Below are 24,024 nucleotides of genomic sequence, written 5' to 3'. Positions count from 1 at the left end.
GTGTTGGTATTATTCTGGCTGGACAGCTGACAGTTGTTCTTGATATAAGTCATTGATCTCCAGGTACAGATTGGGGTCAGGACGCCAGCTGCTCATCGTCTTTAACGAAGATGTCGACCCCCCGTCCTTTGACGCTGCCCAAGGAGACGAAACATTTCCTGCGATGGCCGCCTGTAAATGGATACAAAGTAATGCAGAAATATTGAGTGAAAAAAACAACAAAAAAAACACTTTACTAAAGTTATTTATCATTTTCTGGCCAGTGTTAGTTTTTAAACTCACCTCAAGATGTAGAATCTGCCCTTTGTCCTGGGTGAAGAAATCAAAAAGGGTGTCAGTATTCACTCTCCTTTGTTGTTGTGTTTGATTGGCAGAAAGGGAAACAACTAAAACATGTAAGGCATGAAATTGAGAAGCATTGTTATAAACCAAGGCGCTGCTCCGCTTACTTCATAACATACACCTGGATACCTGTTGTTTTCAGGTGTATTCACCAAGTACACACCTGAAATTCATGCCTATTCTAGGTAGGCATGAACTTTAGCCTACTTTGAATGCATGCAAATAAGGTAGGCTACTGAACCTTATGTCAGAAAAAGGTGTTATGATTTACTTCAGGCAGAAGGACATCCATAACAAGTTTCCCCCGTAACGTCTGAACTTCAACCAGCTGTGTCTGCTGTTTAAAACAGCAGAACTTTTCCAAAATCTGTTAATGGCCAAGTTACACCTTTTTATTGTTCCCTCTCCTTGTTGCTTTACCCAGACCCAGCCTTAATCAAACACGTTAACAAACTCAGATTAAGTTTATGCCATAGGCTATTGAACTTTGGCAGCAGGTGGAATAAACAAATACCTCATGATGGAACTTCACATGGATCAGGGAGGCGATTAAAGGATTTCTCAAATATGCATTAAAGAATAAAGGCAACGACATCAGGTATGCTTTTGATTTTACATAATACTCCCCCTATTATTATAAGATGAAACATAAAAATATTTGCCTGAGCCTTAGATCACACCGTCTTAATCTTGCAGCACAAACCGTCTTTTATTTTTGTACCACCCTCAGAAAAAGACAACATCCCTAACAGCACCAGGAGTGTTTAAGCACAGAAATATGCCGCTTAATTTGAATGGTGTGTGTCGTAAAGTCATGATTAAAGTAGTGGAACACCTGTGCCATGTGTTGATACATTTTTAGTTGTTGGTCCAGTTGAGTCAAAGTCCAAGTTTTTTTTTTTTTTATAGCTCCAGTCCATTCCTGGTAACACCTTGTGAGAAGAGAGAGGCAGGAAAACACGCACACACACACACACACACACACACACACACATCTCCACACAGCTCTGCGGATTTCACCAAGTGAGGACGACGATAGAGAAAAATACAAAGGTAAACAAAACAAAAAAAAAAGACGAGAAAAGTTATTATTCTTAGCTGGTCGTTTTCTTCTGCTCTTTGGACCCACAACGTCAATCATCTCAAATTTGAAGTTTTTAAAATCTGCCTAGTTAAATTTTTCAGCATATAGCACTGGCGCTACAAAAAGACTGCTTTTTTTTTTTTTAGCATAAGAACCCTCTAAAACTCATTATTTTAAAAATATTGACATATTTAAATATTGACATGTGGGGTACAATGAGAATACAAGAAGAAATATTTTTAAACGTGACTGTCGGTGAAAATGCATACAGAATGCATAACCTTCTGATTTGTTCATTTTAGCGAATAAATATCTTCACGTTTGAAACGTAGCTGTGTGAATATGCGAATGAGAAATGTGTGCAGTGTGTGTCGTACTGCAGGGTGTGTACTGCAAGACTTTTAGAGACGTACGTGGAGTTTCTGTGCGTATTATACGGCCATAATTCTGTGTGTTTGTGCGTGTGATGTTTCACTCCCAGCATGTCTACTGGACACTACTGGAAACCAGTAGAACAACAACAACATGGTTTTAATTATGACAATTTCTAACTCAGCGTTTAAAAAACAAAAAACATACTGTCACTATATTCACATTTTATAAGTTAAATTACAACTCTACTGCAGTGCTTTGATGGCACGGTTTGCAACCTGACTGAGAGCATTTTATTTTTCTGGATTTATTGAAAGAGAGATCTAACGCCCTGCTGTAGGGGAACTCACAGGAAGCGGCAGCTAAATTATATTCTACTTAAGGCCTCATAAAGTCTCCCCACCCCCAATTTACGGCCCTGCCCTGCCCGCAGCTGTATGCACTGTGTGTACCTTGAGATTTTCCTTTAAGTAAAACATAAAAGAATCATTTTTATTTATTTTTTTACTATTATTATTATCTAACCCTCTTTACTATTAACATTTAGGAGAAAGAAAAAAAAGCTGTATTGTGTCAAAACGTCTTGTAAGCGAGTCTGTGTGAGTCCGTGGAGTTGCGTAAAATCTCATTGGTCAGTTTAGTTTTTGTAAATTTGGCGGCTTGGCCCTTTTTCTGTAAGCTAAAAATGAAGGAATGAATCTTCCCGTAGTGCTCAGAGCGGTCGCTTGGATCCTGCCAGAGCTTTTTTTTATTTTATTTTTTTATCGTGTGCGCGGTTCTGGCGGATCGCAGGTTTATGAGCTTTTTGTGTGTGTGTGTGTGTGGGAAGGGGGGGTGCGCATGCGTGAGCTGAAGAGCTGACGGGTCACCCGGTTGGACAACCATTTCAGCCGCTACTGATGAGTTCACACCAATGACGTCATGATGACTAAACCTTCACACAAACTCGGTGTTTTAATACCGTCTCTGTCTTCAGCTGTTCTCTGATCGGCTGCAGACATTTATCCTCGTTTACATTTTTCCAGACTCCAGTTTGGAAAATGGAATAAAGTCCATTCCGCCCTCTGAATGCTCTGTGCAAAGCTGCCTTCTGCACATGTTCCCCACTGACAACTTTTAACATTTTTGTTTTTTTTCCAGATTATTTTCCACCAAATCTTTATGACCGCAGTGCATTTAATAGCAGACAATCATCAAATCTAAGCCAGACCGCAGCGCATGGTAGACCCTAAAAAATGTCCTCTAGGTAACGGATGTTTACTGTTTACTCCGGGACGAATTGAGACCAAAAAAAAAACAAAAAAAAAACCCACCGAATTGATTGACAGGCTCGCATTGCAGCCAGAGAGGAAGATCTGGCGGATCTGACCGTTTTCACGGCGCTTCTGATCGATTTTTTTTAAACAAAACAACAACAACAAAAAACCTATTCATATAATCAAGTCAAGGTTGTAACGCTCAGTTTAATCGGCAGCTGTTGTTTACAAAATTGTAAAAATCAATAAATAAACGAGGTCTTCTTACGCTGTTTTGTGTTGTTATTTAAACGCAAAGAGAATCGGTCTTTTTTTTTTACCCCTCCAGGGGGTCTTTTGTGGGCTCTAGTGTCCCTTACATGACAGTAGACTGACAGGAAACGGGGTAAGATATGCGGCAAATGTCGTCGGGTCCGGGAGTCGAGGACTCAAGGCCTCCAAATATGGGTCGCGCTAACCGCTAGCCACCACGGCACGCCCCTTTTTGTTTTTCCTTTTGTGTTTCCAGCAATGTTCTCCAGGGCGCAATGTACCCCAGAGCAGAAAAAAACAAGCAAAAAATATCTATGTACACACATGTTTGTGCAGCTATCTTTGTGGGGACTTTCCATTGACTTTCATTCATTTTTACAGCCTAAACCTTACCCTAACTAAAACTCAATTCACACCTTAGTCCTAAATCTGACCCCTGACCATAAAAACAGCGTTTCCCCTTGTGGGGACCAGGCTTCGGTCCCCATAAGTAGCAGTATGTCCCCACAACGTATGTCAGGACAATGGTTCCCACAAGGTAATAGAAACAAACGCACGCGCACACACACACACGCCCACACACACACTCTCCTACTTCTTCAGAAAACTCCAGAAGTACGGACTGGACTGTACATACTGTGCGTGTGGGGGTGGGGGTGTGTTCTTGTGTGTGTGTGTGTTGCAGAGATCAGAAATTAAACAGATTGATAAAGTCCTGAGAAGAGAGAGATGTGGTGCAGCTTTCGGGGGTTGTTGGCCGTGCAGGGACGGTTGGTAATCCTTCCAGAAGAGAAGAACTTTTGTCACTTCAGTGACAAAAGTTTGAAAAAAGACAGATTCTCTTGGCGTTTAAAATAACAACACAAAACAGCGTAAGAAGACCTCGTTTATTTATTGACTTTTTATTATTATTTTTTATAATTTTGTAAACACCAGCTGCCAATTAAACTGAACTTTACAACCTTGACATGATTATACAAGTTGTTTTTTTGTATGTTGTTTGTTTGTTTTTTTACCGAGAAATCGATAAGAAGCGCCTTGAAAATGGTCAGATTCAGCTGCCAGATCCGCCTCTCTCTCCTCGCAGACGTCGTCTTTCATGGCACGTTCGAGATATGTGTCGCCTGGTCCAGAACTTTCTACCGAAGTTAAATCAAGTTCACTGTGATAACTACACTTATAGAAGAAAAAAAATATTTTAAGGAAAAATGTTTAAATGTAATCCGGTTTAAATGTTTTGTTTTCATTATGACTCAAACAGATGAAACCAACAGCGTTCGCTTTTGTTGTCCATCTGATATGAGACGAACAGAAACCTTGAACAAAAGTGTCTCCATTTTCTAGAAAATACTGATTTAGGGAGCAAACAGATCACGCCAAGCTCAACGTCTCCCGGAGCAGAAATGACACTTTATTGGATTAAAACTACTTAATCATTTTTACAGTATTCATGATTTCTGTCAAACAGTCTTTTCTAGAAATTTTTTGTTAGCTAAATATATATATAAAAAACAGTCAACTTTGAATGTCCTTATTGGTAGCAAAATGCAAGGAAGATGCAGTAAACAACCAAAAGGGTTAAATATTTAGGATGAGATCATCAAAATAATGGGAAAAAAAAATCTTACATTTATTTCCAAAGATGTTGTTAGACCACTTTTGATTAGGATTCTTGCTATGACTGTGAACAATGGAAGCGCTTTATTTATAATGCTCATAAAAATAAGACAAACTTTGTTGTTCCAAAGGAAACAGACACTGCCTATCGGATTACATTTCAACTTAAAACCATTTCTGCATAGATCCATTAGCAGAAATAAATACCTAAATAAATAGTTCCCAAAATTTATATGAAGTCTTAAAAATCATTGGTCAACAGGGGCGGGTCTGTTTCAGGTCGAACCGGCCGATGACCGCAATGTGTCGCGGCTTTTCCGTAGCTGAGGTCCGGGAAGTCAGAAAACGGGTACGGAAGCTGCAGCGGTCAAACCACCGCAGAGACTATATACTGTATATCCTTCCCTTCTCGCAGAGATGGGCTGATTCTGTGAAATTCAGTCAAGTAAAGACTGTTGAGCAGTTGACCAGCTACTTTTTTTTATTTCAATAGCATTTGTACACTGCTTCGTGCAGCGCAGGTCAGACTCGATTAAATTACGTCATCATTTGATATTGCAAAAAACCAAACAATTTTTCTGTGGTGTTAAAAAAATCCTGCCGGCATTACCATAAACGAGACCCACAGTAATCCACTTTAAACTGTCAGTTACTATACTTATCATATAAAACTGCCTAAAATTGAATCTTTTAGTCTTTCAGATGTACAATTAGGATTAACTGAGGATTATGTAAGTTATAGATTTGTAAGAGTTTTGTCTTGCTTATTAATTAGCTCATCAGTAGCACAGAAGTTCACATGGAAAACATCACTTTTGATTCTATCTGAACTTTTTGATGTACAGCAATGTAATATAAATCTCCTCCACCCCCCTTTTCATCTACTGAAAACGCCATTCCCCTCGTGGATAAAATAGACACAACAAAAAGTAAATGAAATAAACATTTGTAAATTTTTTGCTGACATTAAACTTGTGACGAGCGGGTTGTTTTGGTATTTAATTAAACCAAATATGACTTCATACTAGCAGTTTGAGGCAACTAGAAAGGACAAAGGTATACGTCATCCCCAAAAAACTTCTTTCATTTATTCTCAAATGATGAATAAAAGAAAGATAAAATCGTTCATTTAATTTAAAAACTCAGAATTAACAATCAGAAACCTCAGTGTTTTTTTAATTTTATTTCGTCTTTTAACACAGGGCAAGTCGTCATTTGTCATGGAAGGCCAGACGTTCAGAAAACGTTTTCCTCTGAAGTACGGTTGGATCTTCCTGTTCTTGGCCTGCCTTGTTTTATGGGTCATGTTTTACAGTGAAAACATCACTGATCACATAACCTGCAGGTTATCAGAGGTGAGTACTTGTCGTCTTTAAAATACTTACTCCAACTGCTTAAGGATATACGGCTGATAAAATACAACTTTTCATACAATGAAAAGATTGTATGAACAAGTAAACCATCATCTCTGATTGTACACTGTTAAAAAAGTCTTTAATTTACAGTAAAATACAGGCAGCAGTTTTACTGTAGAAATATGGATTTTACTGTACTTTTACAATGAAATTCTGGCAAACACAGCTGCCAGTGTTTTACTCAAAAAGTGAATCACACTAAGATAAGTCAAGCGTTTTCTTCATTACTCTTGATAAACCTTTGGTCTCTAAACTTTCCTCTAGTTAAAGATGAGCGTCCCCACCACTAAGGCTCCAACACCCAACACCACAACGTCAAAACGTCCCACTGAGCCTCCAGAGCCAGCCAACATCTGCTCCTTCCACTCTGTGTTACCAGAGGACATTCTGGAGGCAGAACTGTTGAAGGAGTCCATCACCTGGCCTGAAACTCCTTCTCTCCCGCCTAACTTCTCTCTGAATGACAGCAGTGGTCCAGCTCACAGCACCTTCACCATTCTGCCAAGAAACGACAGAGGAAGTTGGCGAGTAGGGGATCAGCTGGAGGTCCTGATACAAATCGCTGACTTCCACGGCCGCCGCAAGTCGTCAGGAGGAGATGTTCTGCTCGCTCGGCTGCACAACCCGACTCTTTTTGCAGGCGTTGCAGGGCGAGTGTTGGATCATCGCAATGGCTCTTACACTGCTGAATTCTCTTTACTCTGGGAAGGAAGCGCACAGGTTGAGGTGAGACTAAAACATTTCTTGATGAGCGTACCAGTAATGTGTCCTAACTCTTAACTAAATTAACCTTTTTAATGATTTGTGATAAGAGGAAACAGACAATCTCATGTTTGGGTGACTTTATTTCCAACCTACAACAAGTTCGGATCAGAGGGAATAACATAAACATAGGGAGAGACGACAAAACACAAGAGAAGCACCTGAGGAGGACAAATGTGTCTCTCCATCATATAAAGCAGACTATACTTGGAGGGGTCATGTGCTATTCTCCATTCTCCAGCAGCCATTGGGCGAGAGCTGGGGTGTCTGTCCCTGTGGCAGACCACAAGGACAATGCTACGTACCTAAACCAGAAACACCAGATTGTACTTACAAGTATTGCAGATACTTCATTTTATGTCATAGGACTTTTTTCCGGCTCTTTTCAAAAAGGTGACCCTGGTCCATCCCAGCGAGGCGGTCACTGTGCTGGAAAGAATCACCCAGCAGAACCCTGGCAGAATTTATTTAAAAGGCAACTTCCGCGCTGGCTCAGTCACTGAAGCTACTGCTTGCAACGTGTGCCTCAAGGAGCCACCGGAAAAACTGTGCAACTTCACCGACATCCGCACCGGTGAGCCCTGGTTCTGCTACAAGCCAAAGAAACTCAAATGTGAACACTGGCTCATTCACTCATCTGGAGGATTCAGTCTGAAACTAAAGCCCATGGAGGAAAAGCTCTTTCAAAGGTAATGTTAGTACCGGGTTTCAACTCAATTATTTGCAAAATATATATATATATTTTTTTACAAATTGACTGGCAGTAATAGTAAATATTATATTATTAAATACATGATGTACATGATGTTGCTAAACACACATTTTCTGTTGTGTGCTGTAGGGGTGTCAACTTGAAAGTCTTCATTCAATCATCAGGGCCTTCAAACATCACTATTTTACCCAAACTGAAAGGTAAAGGTTTACAACACGGCAATGGATTGCTTGACAAATTACAGAATGGGAAATAAAAATTTATTCCATTTGATACATTATTCTGGCTTTCTCATAGCACCTTATATGATCTGTTATTTCATCATTTACATGTTAAATAACATGTAAAGTAGAGATGTTATTGTCTCTACTTGGAATCGACTCTATGGCTGACTGTGTTTGATACATTTAGATTTGAGTTTAACCTGTTTACCTTGTCGCAAGAACTTGTTCTGTCTGTAATTATACTGGCATATTTGTGTTTTTCCTAATTTTCCATAAACATGTATTTATTCTGACCCATAACAACTGTAGAATAGTTATTATTATTAGTTATTATTATTATACTTATTATTTAAGCTGAAATAATAATAATAATAATAATAATAATAATAATAATAATAATAATGAAGTCACTAAATTTTCAAAAATAATTTTCTTCCAGTTCTGAACGAAACAGTTTCCACAAACACATCAGGTAAATTTGATCGAATATTATAACAAACTGTCTTTAAAAATATTGTTTTTGGCCTTGATTTTCTTCTTTAAAGGTTCATGTTTAAAACCTTCTTTCTGACTTTAGGACGAGGTGTGATCACTCAACCTGCTGGTTATTATTACCAGGGTATTTGGCGAGCCCTAGATGGCTCCACAGTTCACCAGCTTACTAACAACTCAGCAATTAGCCAGTGTTTGAGTGGCAAGGTGCTCCACCTGTATGGAGACTCCACCATCAGGCAGTGGTTTGAATATTTAATCTCAGCAGCACCAGGTAGACGCCCAACAGAAATGTCTAGTAACAACTGAAATTGGTTCATGCTACTGTCTAATCTGCTCTTTTTCACGGTTTCAGATCTAAAGAAGTTTGACCTGAAAAGTCTAACGCAGGCAGGACCTTTTATGGCCTTGAATTACGCAAAGAACACCTTAGTGACGTTCCGCTGCCACGCTCCTCCCATCCGCTTTGGTAAATTGGGGATCAGTCAGATACGATACATTGCCAACGAACTGGATGGTGTGGATGGAGGTGAAAACACGGCTGTAGTTATTGGCATCTGGTCGCACTTCAGCACGTTCCCCGTTGAGGTCTACATCCGGCGCCTGCTGACCATACGGAGGGCAGTGGAGCGGCTGTTGACCAGAGCTCCAGGTACGCTGGTCATCATCAGGACCGCGAACCCCAAAGCGCTGTCCCTCTACGATTCTCTGACCAACAGTGACTGGTATTCAATTCAACGTGACAAAATACTCAGGACAATATTTAAAGGGGTCAATGTCCGATTTGTGGATGCCTGGGAGATGACCTTGGCCCACCACCTGCCACACAACCTCCACCCACAGCTTCCCATAATTAGAAACATGCTAAATGTTGTTTTATCCCACATATGTTCTCCAGCAGGAAACTTTAAAAAAGCAACAAAGTTGTAGCATAGGACCTGTAATTGGGTAACTTCTGGTGATTGGTGACACTTCATCTATATCACATTAAAGGAATATCAACCAGTTGTTACAAAGATGGAATAAAAATGAGCAACACAGAAGTAGGTGAAGGAAATTTGATACTGGGATGAAATGGCCTCCAAGAAGGCTTTGAAGAAAGCCTTCTTTCATGTTTAAGAAGTCTATATTTATATTGAAATTTAGATGTAAATAAAAACATTTATTTTTTAAACTATGTATGTTTAATCTTTTCAGCCACCCCTGTCTCATTTACTATCAGAAATGTAGTAATGAAAATATTCTAAACCTGCTAAAAGTAATTGTACTGGTTACATTCAGTGTTAGTTGGCAGATAGCCCCACCCCCCCTTGTGTTAAAACATTGGTTTCCCTTCCCCTACTTCCCATTGGTCCATTGCATTATGCCTCAATCTGGAGACTCGCAAAGACCTGTGAATGAACATGGCGTCAAAAACGTCAGATGCTTGAAAGAGAGAGGAAAAAAAAGAGAGAGTGGCATGATGGTTTTATGTGACTTGCACTCTGTACCTCTCCTGTCCGCTGCACCTCCTACTTTCTGCTCATCGTGCATTGCTAAGAGCAGTCGAATGCTGATCAGTAGCAGTGGAGGCGGAAGAAACAGAAATTGAAGAAGCAGAAATGTAATCTGAAATTATTTTACTGTTGTAGACAAAAAAACCCCTTCATTTTCATTACTGAAACCCACTCAAGTTTGTTGTTCCTCCTATTTTTTTTGAATGGTGCAGCGATCAACCCCATAGCATGGAATTTCTATGGCATTGAAAGGATCAGTCATAGACTGTACTCTTTGACACTTTACATAAAGCACAATACAAAGGCTTTCAAGTGGCTTTTAGCTTGGCACAGTTATTGCCGATTCTTTTTGTCGTCAGTTTCTGTCTTTGCAAAAAGAAAAGGCTGTTTGTTTCACTGCTGGGAGGAGACGCAAGTGGTTCTGGTCTGAAACAGATAATGAGTGATAATTGGACAATCTGAAATGGAGCTGGTGACAGATGAGAAGTAGCTCTAGGATTAGGTGTGTATAAACACAAGTTGGCAGAACCTTTGGGTGTAAAAAGTTGGGTTCCCTCCACGTTCATTCTGCAGTGTGGCGGGAACCGGCAAGTGAGCAGTGACCACTCAGGGGAAGAGTTCGTAACCGTGACGGCAACCAGACAAGCAGCGAAGAGATTCGAAGTCTTGTGACGAGTTCTGGAAAGCCCCGCGGAACGAGGAAACTGATTGCTAGAGTCCAAAGATTAAGTACAAGGGGAGAGGTTTCTATCAAAGAGAGAGAACGTTTGCATTTCAACAAGTGTGCCTCTATAACTACCTTGGTATTCAGACGGACAGTGTGTCGTTGGAATACCCGGGTAACTTTCTGCGCTCAAGACTACAGCAGAGATACTTTCACAGACTGTGTGGCTTTGGCACTAACGTACTGCTTGTTTCTAAAATCAGCTACTAACACAACCCCCTTCTGTGTGGCATTAAAGAGCTAAAATAATAAAAACTGGAGAAGTTTGTTAAAGAAAAAGCAAATTACTGCAAGTTGTATCTGAAACCAGCCACATGCATCACACACTGTGCACAGGACACCAAAGAAAATGAGGCTTGTGGAAAAAAATCATAGCAACTTGCCCAACCTTAGTTGTAAAACATAAAACCTTTTTTTTTTTATATCCATTCAGTCATTTTGTTTATTGAGATTGAGTTTAGAGGAAGAGACCTTATATTATTTTATATCACAGTAACAGTTCAAAGGTTTTCTTCCCCTTACCGTCACATAAAAAAAACCACTATCTCTAACAGTACACCAAGTGTGTAAACATTTATGTCGCGTAATTTGAATGGTGTGTTGTAGAGTCTTTATTAAAGTAGTGGAACACCTGTGCCAGGTGTTGATCAATTTGTTGTTAGCCCAGCCTAGTCAAAGTCCAAGTCATTCCTTGGTTACACCCTGTGAGAAGAGAGAGGCAGGGAGACACACACACACGGCCACCCCTTCACGCCCACACACACCAATCTGCAAACAGCTGTGGGGATTGGACAAAGTGAGGACGACGATGGAGAAAAATACAAAGGTAAACCAAACAACCACACAGAAAAGTTACATTATTTTTAGTCTTCCTCCCTTTTACTCGACAGTCATCTAAGAGTTGAAGTTTTTTAATATTTTGACCACTTTATCATGGACTAGAGGGGAGTCTACTGATTGTGAGTTTCACTTTCTTTCCCCAACCTTCTTAACTTAAACTGTTTTCTTCAAACGTTTGGAGGTTTCAAGCAAATACGATTACTTTTGTTCTAAATTAGTCAGTACTTCTACTAAAGCTCAACCAAGTTCCCTGCAATAATGACACTTTTCACTGAAAACTATTGTTTACTTTAAAATGTAATTATTATTTAACTTCATTATTGGGTGATTCTTTTTTTCCTTTTTGTCTTCAAAAAGACTAAAAATCCATAAAGGCCATTTAATGGAAGTGACATCAATTGGTTTTGAAGTGAACTCAACCATGGAAAACAAGGTAAGCTTCAACTGACACCATCTCCTTACTTTTTTTTTTATATCTTAAATATGTTAAACATGTATGAGTAAACCTTAAAGTTCCACCCTGTTAAGATAGATCGTGGAAAATGTCTGTTCAGTAGAATTTAAAAAACATTAAATTCGATTTAGTCATTAAAGGTTCGTTATTCTGTTGAAGGTTAACTAGCTAAATGTTGACCACATAAAGAACTGCAGGTAGATTAGTTAGAAAAGTTCCACCCTGTTAGGTTCATGAACCAGACAGGGTGGAAATTAGGATGAAATGTAATCTAAAGTAAAATAAAAATGTCAGATGATGGAATAGTGTTGCAAAGTAGTTTGAGGTATTAACAGACATCTGTCTGTTTTCATTTCACTAGGTTCCCCTAGTGGGGAGCAGTGAGGATCCACCAGTACCTGTCAAGGCAAAATCCACTACAGGGATGTCACCTGTTTTTACAAAGAGAGCGAGGACAAATACTCTGGCCAGGCTTTGACTTGAAAGAGGCAATCCTGCACCTACGATTAAAATTGTCCGATTGTAGAATCAGAGACATTGATTTCTCCACCCTGTTATGATACGATCCACTGTGTGATGTTCCATTCCACCCTGTTTGAAAATCTGCTTTAATTAAATATTATTACAGAGACATTAAGTACTCTGAAATTTTCTGTGCCATGTTGGGAATTAAAGACCAATTAATGCACATATAGGTATAAGTTTTTAAAATTACTGATATTTTCTATACTGTCAGTAATAATAGGTAAAAAAACCACACAAAAAAAACACAGTTATTGTTTACAATACAGACATAAATGATTCGTAGCTACATGATGTGTTACAATTTAAAGAATAAAACATATTATATAGTAAAAGGGACACATTCTTTTTACGAAAAAGTCACTATTTATCAAAATGTACATGTTTAACTATTTGTGGTCTATATGTAAATGTCCCTAAAAGGGTGGAACACGTTCAGAGACAATGGTGAGAAAAAACACATGTATGAATTTATCCAACCCTGAGCTTGCCCATTATTTATTTCTTATTGTTCAACATTGTTGTAGCAAAATATTTAAATCTTAAAATATTATTACTTTACTTCAAAAGTCCTGAAGCCGAAATGTTGCCGCATAAAAAGAATCAACCTATTAATATATATATATTTTTTATGTTTTGTTTACAAAATAAACAGATTAATCCAACGGTATTCATCAATTTATCTGATATAAAAACAAACAAAACCGATTGACTGACAGATTGATTAACCCTTTTCATAACCTTCATCATTTCTTTCAAATCATCCTTTCTGTAATCATTTAGTTTAATAAAAACAGACAACAATCAACTCTGTGTGTTCTTGTTGCATTGGGAACAAAACGCAAGGCAGATGCAGTAGAACAATGAAAAATAAATATTTAAGATGAAATATCACAAAAATAATTTACCCCCCCTTCCCCAAAACAAATGCATTTATTTCAGAACTTTTTACAACACATTCCTTCGTTATCATCTTTACGAGTTTATTTTTCTTATCTGTGACCACTTCTAAAACAAGGTAAGATAAACTTTATTGTCCCTAAAGAAGCTTTTCAAGGACACAGACACAGACTGCTGCATGTAGTCTACAATTCATGACCTCAATAAAAGTACATAAAATATACATAAAATTTTTAAAATCCTTACCTAAAGTCAGGGGGCGGGTTTATAGCAGGTAATCAAAAATATATATATATATATACAGTACAGACCAAAAGTTTGGACACAACTGTGTGTCCAAACTTTTTTTTTACCTATAATTAAGTATCGCCGCCGCTCTCTCGGCTGATATGACGCTTTATTAGCAGCGGCTGATAATAAAGTCTTTCTATTTCTGTCCCAATCCGACATAGAAAGAAAGAAAGAGGAGCGGTTTAATTGTCAACACGTCAAAAAGCAAGGAGAAAGAGAAAGAGCTGGTGGAGCTGTCCTCTGTGCGTGTGTTTGTATTTCATGATAAAATAATTTTAAAAAAGTAATAATAAAAGTCCGCCAACAAAATTTCATTAAACAAGCAGCTTTAAAAAGACAAAATAATGGGAAACGAAAAAAAAAACCCTCTTCATATAGACCTATTGCATAATGAAGGGAAATTATTCATTTTTAGGTTGTTTTCAGATGGCAAGAATCAGAAACCTGATTTCGTTTTCCATTGTGTCTCCAGGCTCCCAAACAGAAGCTGTGCAACTACACTGACCTCCACACGGGGGCGCCCTGGTTCTGCTACAAGCCAAAGAAACTGACCTGCGTCACCAGGGTGACCCTGATAGGATCCAGACAAAGAATAAAACCCTGGAAGAGCGGCTCTTTAAAAGGTCAGTGTAATGTTATGTGTTCTCTCAACCAGCTCTGTGTTGCCTGCAACATAAAACTCAGGAGAGGATTGCAGACATTTGCACCTGAGATATTCTGTTGATCAGATCTTTAACCAAATAATGGATGGATCAGATTGATTCCTTCTCTTAATAAATGAAAACATGGTTTTAAATGTTTTTTCTTAGGTTTTCATAAAAGTTTTCTTGATCATCTGAAAGACCGAAAAATACAAAACAAACAAAAAAACAAACAAAAAACTCAGAAGAAACAAGGAGTAATAATGTCTTTCTCCGTGCTGTAGAAGTGACACGTGGTGCTGGATATAGACTCTTTCCAGCACCTTTATAGTACATCATGTCTTTAAGAAGAGTCTATCCTCTGACCCTGAGTATTTGTAATAGGAGACCCATCCTGGTGCTAATGCCGCAGAAATCACAGTGTCCCTGGATATTGAGGGCACAACAAACCCCAACATGGAGCAGGAAAAGCAGGGGGACAGAAAAAGTGACATTTGCTACAGAATGTGGATAAGACAAAGATTTAGCATTCCATGACAGTCTGCCTTCAATTTGCTTTGCTCTGCTGTAGCGGCGTCAATATGAAAGTCTCCATTCCGGCATCAACATTCTACCACATGTTTACCTATTTATTCTGTTCTTTATTCTGTTGTTCTTTTTATCTGTATCTGTTCCTTCCTAAAGATTGTATCTTCCCCATTTACATTCCAGGTGGAACCAATGAAAACATGAAGACCTGCTGGTCCTGCTGGTTATTACTACCAGGGTGTGTGGCGAACACTAGATGGCGCCACAGTCCGTCAGTTTAACAAGGCCACGGCAATCAGCCAGTATCTGAAAGGGAAGGTGCTCCACCTGTATGGAGGCTCCACCGCCAGGCAGTGGTTTGAATATTTGATCTCAACAACACCAGGTAGACGCACAATAGGAATGTCCAGCAACAACTGAAACTGCTTCATGCCGCAGCCTAATCTGTTCTGTGCAAACGTTCAGATCTCAAGATGTTTGACTTGAAAAGTCCAAAGCAAACGGGACCTTTCCTGGCCTTGGATTATAAAAACAACATCTTAGTGTCAGTGCCACGGCCCTCCCATTCGTTTCACTAAACTGTTAGTCAGTCAGATGCGTTATATTACCAGTGAACTGAAAGGTTTGGTTGGCGGCACAAACACTGTTGTGGTTATCGGCATCTGGTCGCATTTCAGCACTTTCCCCGCTGAGGTCTACATCCGGCGCCTGCTGAGCATACGGAGGGCAGTGGAGCGGCTGTTGACCAGAGCTCCAGGTACGCTGGTCATCATCAGGACCACGAACCCCAAAGCGCTGTCCCTGTACGAGACTGACCAACAGTGACTGGTTTTCCTTACAGCGTGACAAAATACTCAGAAGAATATTTAAAGGGATGAATGTGAAACTGGTGGATACCTGGGAGATGACCTTGGCCCACCACCTGCCACACAGCCTCCACCCACAGCCTCCCATAATAAAGAATGTGATTGATGTTGTTGCCTCCCTGCTGAGAGTTTTAAATCAAACAGTCGGAAAAAAAATTGAAAAGCAGGGAAGGACCTCATAAAAAGGCAACTATGCAGTCAAAGTCTATTTCCAGTGCGATCTGGAGCACAAAAGAAATGCCAACCAACAGTTCAGATGATGGACTAAATCATTAAGCAAACAGAAGTAGACTAAGAACATTTAACACTGGCATGTTTAAATTAAAAATACTTTCTTATACTAAGTACTCAAACAGCCAACATCAGCTTTTGCCTGGAACTTGCCCAGTTCCTTTTCATTTTTATATAAAATATAAGACATCTTGAAACAATCATTCAAGATTAATCGCTTGACTTGTTTGCCACAGAAATGTTCCTTTTAGAATAATAATGTTGCTCATCTTATTGTAAGCCAAATGTTATGAGTGAGGTTTGGGGGCGGGTTGTGTTTATGAAGTTACAGTGGCTTAATCCCTTTGTTATAAATTAAATTACATTATTATTATTTAAATATTTTGTATTTTGGAATATGTATATATATATTTATTGCAAAAAAATTAGAAAAACTGAAAATCCATTTGGACATGCATCAATCAGTTCTCTGCGGTTTCATAACTTGACTATTTGCTCATATCATGTCAGTCAGAATAAACTATGCTGCTGAACAGCCACTCCCTTCGAAACTGATGGGTTTTAATTTCACTGCTTGAGTCGCGACAAACAAACATGTTGAACCAGTTCTGCCAAAATCTGACAATCAATGCATTTCTTTCTTATTCTCTCCATCAATCGTCTCACAGATGGAGCAGCTCCTCTGAGCTCGGCCTCAGCTTCGCCCAAAGGCCGCTTCTTGTTCTAAATGAGTTTGTGCTTTGCTTTTGCCCAACGCGACATGACTGAAATCGGGACAGGAGATTGATTTTTTTTTCTCTTTTTTTTTTGTCTTGAGCAAAAATATTTTGTTTTGAATCTATTAAAATGGCTTTCTGTTTTGCATAGTGCTTTATCATTCATTTTATATAGTGTTAAGGAAGAATAATTTATAAATTAACTTTGGAAAAAAAGTTTGGCTCTCTCTTCCTCTGGATCCCAGGACCTCTCAGCGGGCGACGTGCGGCCACAAGGAAAACAACAATGCTTGTTGACGTCACAGAATTACAGAGTTTAATCCCATACAAAGCAACGTATGAATTAACAACAAAACCGCAGAGGAACAGAGATATACATTCTTTACCTGAGACAGGAAAAAAATAGAGAAAGAAAAGACAAAGAAAAGGCAAAGAAAAGGCAAAGACGTGTCTTTGGAGAGAGCTGATGCAAAAAAGCAAAATAGTGGCAGCTATCTGAATTATTACTCCTGTGCACGAACTCTTATACTGAAGGTGTGTCTTTCCTTTTTAATATATTCAATTAAGGCGTACCTCTGGTTGACCAACTGGAAGCTACCTTGGACACTCAGAAAAACTTAGAACTCCCCCTAATTTACGCCAAAGATCAAAGGCCCTTTGCTCTCTGGTTCAACAAAAGAGCAAACAGCTGCATCCTGGCCTTCTGGGTTCTACGGTCATTTGGGTAAAGAAAAACATAAGATAAGATTTCACAGATACCTGTGGAATCCGGAGTCTCTCCCGTTATCTCTCCTTACATAAATTCTCAGGACAAACTTAAATCCAGTAATTTGGTTCAAGGAAAGGTTATCTTCACAAAACCCAGTTTTGCTCCTCTGCACCCAGCACCTCAAAAGATTGAGTCTTGCCAAAAATAACACATAAAATCAACAGAACAAAATGAGGTATAATTCCTTTTCTAACCTATGAAACATAATATTCAATCCTAAGTATACAAGTTAACACAATCATTTTCCAAAACCCCATTTAGCATAAATCCTGAGCAATTCTCTAATACTAAACAAAACATTTTCATTCAAACAATTTCCATTTGATTCTGATATTGTTACAGATAGTACAATTTTCAAATACATTCATCATTTACTAGATTAGTAGTTCTAAAATTAGATAATACAATCTTCGTTAAAAACATGCTATTAGTACTTAGAAAAATGTCTTAGAAATTAAATGTTAGTGGTTTCAACATTCTATGTTGTATTCAGTTTTACACCATCCCAGATGTTGGTTCTGGAAGGCTTTTGATCTTCTGTGAACCAAACAGACTTCTCTCCTCCAGGCTCAAGTGATACTGCCCTGCAGGAGATGCTAATTTTATGGCCTCCTGTCCTCTGATAACACAACAGGAGCCTCATTGAGAGATCCCCTTTGATCTGCATTTGGTTCCTGTACTTTGAATACGTACCCATCAATAGTTTAGTTTTAAATCCTTAACACAAACCTGTTCAAAATTAAGAAATTTGTTCAAAATAAGAATGTTCAATATACCTTTTACACATGCCGTAAGATTAACTGTATTAAGCACTAAAATAATCATTTTTCCTCAACAATAGTTTTCATAATTTATGATCTACCCAAGTCATTGTGTGAACTGTGAGGTCAAGGATCAACAAGGTGAACACAAAAAACACCATCAGCCACCAGTTCCAGATTCTTCTGATGACCTTCATTTGTGACTTTTGACACCCCCCCCCAACCCCCTCCCACACACACACACACACACCCCCACACACACACACACACACACGAGCTTCTTCTTCTGTTGAATTTCATGGCAGTTTACAGACTTTGTGCATTACCGCCATCAACTGGACGGAGATGTAACTTCAGAAATTAATTTTTACTATTCACCTCCAAATAAAAAAAATAACTAAATTATATTCATGCTTATACACTCACACACACATACATACTAAATCCTCTCAGCTAATTTTGTATCTTTTAAATATTTAATAAGTGCTTGAATTATGTAATGTGATCAATGCTTCCCTAATAAATTAGCCATAATTACTGAATTTCCCATTACCCTTTCCAGTTCTTTCCTCTCTTTTATATATTTCCTACAATAAATCAACACATGTTCTACTCCTTCTGTAATAACAACAATCACCTGATGGATGTTTCCCTATTATTTTTAAACCACTATTTAAACTAGTATGCCCAATTCTCAACCTGTTTATCCATATTTCCTCTCTCCTATTCATTATGCTATTATTTCTTATGATTACCTCCTTCTGTATTTTATGTAAATGCCTTCCTCTTTCTTCTAAATTCCATCTCTCCTGCCATATATTATTTATTTTTATCTTTAATAATTACTTTTATTTCTGCTCTACTTAGTGGGACATGATATTCAATTTCTCTTGCCTTAACTGCTTCTTTAGCCAACTTATCTACTTTTTCATTACCTGCAATTCCTTTATGTGCTGGAACCCATGTGAATTGAATACTTATCGTTTGTTGCTTTATACCATATATCAAATAACCAACTTCATCTAAAAGATCTTGACAGCTTTCAGATTTCCCACTTATAATACTGATTAAGCAAGACATTGAATCTGAACAGATAACTTCCTTACTGGGCTTCACCTCCAGCAGCCATTGTAATGCCAAAATAATTGCCAACATTTCTGCTGAAAAAATTGATAAATTATCCGTTGTTCTTCTTTTTATAAAAACTTTTTGTTTCGGAACATAAACTGCTACTCCTGTTTTACCATTTTCCTCTTTTGATGCATCTGTATATATTTGTGTAATATTTTCATACGTTGTTTCTAAATACTGCTGAATAATTTGATACAAACCTCCACATGACTGTTCTATTTTTTTTGGTTTCTAAATTTACTATTGACAATTCAAATAACCATGGAGCAATTTTAGATTTAATTACAGTTTTACAGCATGCTATATTATTTATCCCCAACTGATCTGCATAAATATTTCCTTCCCATCCAAAACTCCAAATGTTATGGCCATACTCCCAACATTCTCTGAATACCTGTTTAGTAGGATGATTTTCCTCATGTCCTTGTAATTGTAACCAATAATTTGCTGACAGTTTCATCTGCCTTAAGTCCAGTGACATTTCTCCAGTTATCACCTGAAGAGCAGGAATTGGAGATGTTCTAAAAGCACCACAACATATCTTAAGCGCTTTAGCTTGGATTCTATCTAAATCTAATAACAAAGAATTTGCAGCTGACTTATAAATAATACATCCATAGTCCAACACAGATCGAATTAAAACATCATACAATCTTTTTAAAGATGTGCTTGTCGCCCCCTATCATTCCCAGACAGACATCTCAAAATATTAATGCCTTTTTTACATTTATCAATAATCTTTTGTATATGTATCTTAAATGAAAGTTTTACATCAAACCATACTCCTAGGTACCTTACGATATTTACCTGCTTCAATTTATGCCCATATAGTCTAAGATCTACTGTAGGATTAACCCTTTTCCTTGAAAAACATATTACTTGTGTCTCAACAGACAAATGAAACCCCCATTCATGTGACCATCTTTCAACCTTATTAATTGCTGGTTGCATTCTGTTTTTTAAATCACTAATATTGCCTCTTCTCACCCATAATGCCCCATCATCTGCATATAATGCTTTACTAATTCTAAAATCTATGGTATCAAAAATATCATTAATCATTATATTAAAAAGCAATGGACTACATACACTACCTTGTGGAGTTCCATTTTGCATAGCATAAATATTTGAATAATTTACCCCAACTCTTACTTCTATTGTTCTATTCTTTAAAAAGTCCTTAATCCAATTAAACATTTCCCTTTTATTCCCATTTTATCCATCTTAATTAATAAACCTTCCTTCCAAAGCATATCATATGTTTTTTCAATATCAAAAAATGTAGCCAAGAGAATTTCTTTATTTACCTGAGCCTTTCTTATTTCATTTTCTAAACAAACAATTGGATCTACAGTTGTCCGTCCACTCCTAAAACCACTCTGATAAGGAGATAAAAGACCTCTTTTTTCCATTTCATACATTAATTTCTTAGTTATCATTCTCTCCATCAACTTACATAAATTAGATGTAAGCGCAATAGGCCTATAACTTTTTACCTCCACTTTATCCTTACCTGGCTTTACTATTGGTACAACAACTGAATGTTTCCAGCTAGAGGGGAATACACCTTGTTCCCATATTTTATTGTATAACTTTAAAACTACTCCCTTAGCAACATCTGAAAACAATCAAAGAAGAAACAATCTTCTTCTTCTGCAGTACTTTGTGTATTACTGCCACCAACTGGACGGAGGTGTAACCACAAGTTTAACTCACCCTATCTTCCATACCCTTGTTTAATATAAATAAATAAATGAATAAAATTCTCCCGGCCAACTTCGTGTTTTTTAAAATACTTTATAAGTGCTTTAATTCCACACATGCAGCTGTGAGAAGAAGGCAAACAGGCAGAGACAAATGATGGACAACGAATCAACACCGTAGGGAACGAACAGGAAGTTAGAGGATTTGGCACCAAAGGAAAACCCCTGACAAATAAGCTTTATATTCAAAAAACACAAGAAACAGAAAGAAAGAATAAATAAGTAAATCTAAACTCAAAGGAATAAACAGATACCCCAAGATCTTTAAAATAGTATTAATGAATCTACACACAGTAAGGCATAATTATAATAATAAATAACATGGAAGTGATCAAAGCTCAAACACAAATGAAACCTAATAGTCTTAACGTCCCAGGACAATTTTGCCAGTTTGGGCAACTGCCGTCTAGTTCAGTCTGACTCGTACAAAAAAACTTTTAGTAAACATTTGTTTGACTTTTCTAAAGTTAAACAAATAGTTTTTGTTTATTTCGCTGAATGTGTTGACATGTTGTTCATCTTTGTGTTAGTGCCATCAACCTGAAGGTCTCCATTCCGGCTTCAGGACCTGCACACGTCCAAGGTAGTACATTTTTACCGCCACCTTCGTAATGTCACTACTGCTGAATACATGGCAGGCATGGCATGAGGAAAAAAAAAGTTAGGTGAACTCGTCTGTCTGCAGATTGTCCATAATGAGTATTAATCTGCAATCAAAAACTAATTAATCTACCTACTTCCAATTCTTTCTTCTTCTTCCAGTTCGGAGTCAATTTGATTACTTTTACAGATCAGGTAAGGTTATAAGAAGTAATGCTTGCAAACATCCAGTCTTCTGACAATTTGACATGTAGGAATTTTTAAATCATGTTTATAATTATTCTTTTGTTTTGGCTTCTATTTATTTAGATTTCAACTTCCCTTGGGCCTTTTCTGGTGGAGTAAAACAAACTATGCAGTCTAGCCCCTCTGGTTATTACTACCAGGGTGCTTGGCGGTCACTAGATGGCACCACAGTTCACCAGTTTAACACCATCACAGCAATCAGCCAGTGTCTGAAAAACAAAGCACTCCACCTGTATGGAGACTCCACCATTAGACAGTGGTTTGAATATTTAAACCAATCGCTACCAGGTATGTGTCCATTACAAATGTCTGACATTAGGGTTTAAACTGATTCACATTGCTGCCTCTTCTGTTCTCTTTGCCTCAGATCTCAAGGAGTTTGACCTGCGGAGTTCCAATCAAACCGGACCGTTCCTGGCTTTGGATTACGCAAACAACATTTTATTGACGTTCCGCAGCCACGGCCCTCCTATCCGTTTTCGCATCATCCCTATCAGTAATCTCCATTATATTGCCAACGAACTGGACCGTGTGGTTGGGGGAACCAATACGGTTGTCGTTATCGGCATCTGGTCTCACTTCAGCACTTTCCCCATTGAGGTCTACATCCGACGTCTGCTGAACATTCGGAAAGCGGTGGTGCGGCTGTTGAGCAGGTCTCCAGATACTCTAGTCATCATCAGGACTGCGAACCCCAAAGCGCTGACGCTGTACGAGACTCTGACCAACAGCGACTGGTATTCGCTACAGCGTGACAAGGTCCTCAGGGCAATATTTAAAAGAGTAAAAGTCAAACTAGTGGACGCCTGGGAGATGTCTATAGCCCACCACCTGCCGCACAGCCTCCATCCACAACCTCCCATAGTTAAGAACATGATAGCTGTTGTTTTGTCTTACATATGCCCCAAAACAGAGAATTTATAAAGAACTAAGGGAGTTTGGACTTTCTTGAATGTGTTTTCTGTTGTCTTCTCTGGTGAACATTGTCTGTGAACGGATACAGTTCTATGAAAAAACATTTCCCAAGCCGACTAATAAAATCTAACTTAAGTCACTAGAAACAATATTAGCTTAAATTGAGATTACACCGAAGTAATGGTAATTAAAATGTCCATCACCATCAGAAATCTTTTGAATTTCTACATTTAATTTCACTTATTAAGTTATTGATGCTGAGGCAATAAGTTAAAGGGTTGAATGTAAAATTATAGAAAATTTCACACCTACAGTTTTGTTCATAAATTTACAGGCATTCATTATGGGTACAAATGCCACATTAATATGATAGACATTTCATGATTTGAATCAAGTTTTTTGGGGAGTGTAACTATCACACAACTGTTATTATTTTTGACAAGGACTGCTTGCACAATTTTGAACAATTTGTAGATTTATTTTCTAATCTGGGCTGCAAAGTAGTAGAGTTGTTAGCCCTGTTGCCTCACAGCAAGAAGGACTCGGGCTTAATAATTCTGGCCTGCAGTCTTTCTACAAAGTCATTGAGGGAACTTTCCAGGTACTCTGACTTCCTCACACAGTCAAAAGTATGTAAAAAATAATGCTAGGTCTTTGTGTTGTCCTGTGATCGCTAGATGACCTGTCCAGGGTGGACATTGCCTGGTGGCCGCAAAAAACAGGCACCAGCAACCCTGTTGGGATAAACACGTTTAGACAAGTGGGTGGAATTTGTTCATTGTTAAAATTATACACAAATATATACATAAATGCAGACTAATATTTGGTCAAATGTCACTAAGCACCTTCTAAATTGACAGTCTGTTTCTGTTACCATCAAGAGTGTTGGTATTATTCTGGCTGGACAGCTGACAGTTGTTCTTGATATAAGTCATTGATCTCCAGGTACAGATTGGGGTCAGGACGCCAGCTGCTCATCGTCTTTAACGAAGATGTCGACCCCCCGTCCTTTGATGCTGCCCAAGGAGACGAAACATTTCCTGCGATGGCCGCCTGTAAATGGATACAAAGTAATGCAGAAATATTGAGTGAAAAAAACAAC

The 24,024-nt window shown here is 38.2% G+C and overlaps 2 protein-coding genes and 1 pseudogene across 3 annotated transcripts; all 3 read left to right on the top strand.

Annotated features, from left to right (window-relative positions):
• Positions 1–1,281: 1,281 nt before the first annotated feature.
• On the top strand, positions 1,282–9,699 carry LOC116736441 (NXPE family member 3-like). 2 transcript variants are annotated; one of them, XM_032588889.1, is made up of 8 exons: positions 1,282–1,395; positions 6,126–6,278; positions 6,603–7,064; positions 7,494–7,789; positions 7,942–8,012; positions 8,476–8,508; positions 8,614–8,802; positions 8,884–9,699. In XM_032588889.1, the coding sequence occupies exons 2-8, from the start codon at positions 6,144–6,146 to the stop codon at positions 9,456–9,458; spliced, it is 1,761 nt and encodes a 586-aa protein (XP_032444780.1). In that variant the 5' UTR covers positions 1,282–1,395; positions 6,126–6,143; the 3' UTR covers positions 9,459–9,699. The 2 variants fall into 2 exon arrangements, with proteins under 2 accessions (XP_032444780.1, XP_032444781.1); XM_032588890.1 differs by lacking the exon at positions 8,476–8,508.
• A 4,504-nt stretch (positions 9,700–14,203) lies between these two features.
• LOC116737158 (NXPE family member 3-like) lies at positions 14,204–23,134 on the top strand (the record flags this gene model as incomplete). The annotated part of the gene is made up of 8 exons (XM_032590169.1): positions 14,204–14,378; positions 15,181–15,309; positions 15,390–15,468; positions 15,602–15,745; positions 21,671–21,744; positions 21,924–21,956; positions 22,071–22,295; positions 22,375–23,134. Coding segments are annotated over 8 exons (1,416 nt in total), but the record flags the coding sequence as incomplete, so codon positions are not given.
• Positions 15,202–16,887, top strand: LOC116736446 (NXPE family member 3-like; annotated as a pseudogene).
• Positions 23,135–24,024: the final 890 nt, after the last annotated feature.

This window comes from Xiphophorus hellerii, chromosome 17, assembly GCF_003331165.1.
Source record: "Xiphophorus hellerii strain 12219 chromosome 17, Xiphophorus_hellerii-4.1, whole genome shotgun sequence".
In the NCBI taxonomy this organism is placed as follows: domain Eukaryota; kingdom Metazoa; phylum Chordata; class Actinopteri; order Cyprinodontiformes; family Poeciliidae; genus Xiphophorus; species Xiphophorus hellerii.
This window is presented reverse-complemented; position numbering and strand designations above follow the sequence as displayed.

Coding starts and splice junctions, on each gene's coding strand:
- LOC116736441 (XM_032588889.1), top strand. CDS start 6,144: ATGGAAGGCCAGACGTTCAGAAAACGTTTTCCTCTGAAGTACGGTTGG. Junction 8,013..8,475: donor TATTTTACCCAAACTGAAAG/GTAAAGGTTTAC, acceptor ATTTTCTTCCAG/TTCTGAACGAAACAGTTTCC. Junction 8,803..8,883: donor TTTAATCTCAGCAGCACCAG/GTAGACGCCCAA, acceptor TCACGGTTTCAG/ATCTAAAGAAGTTTGACCTG.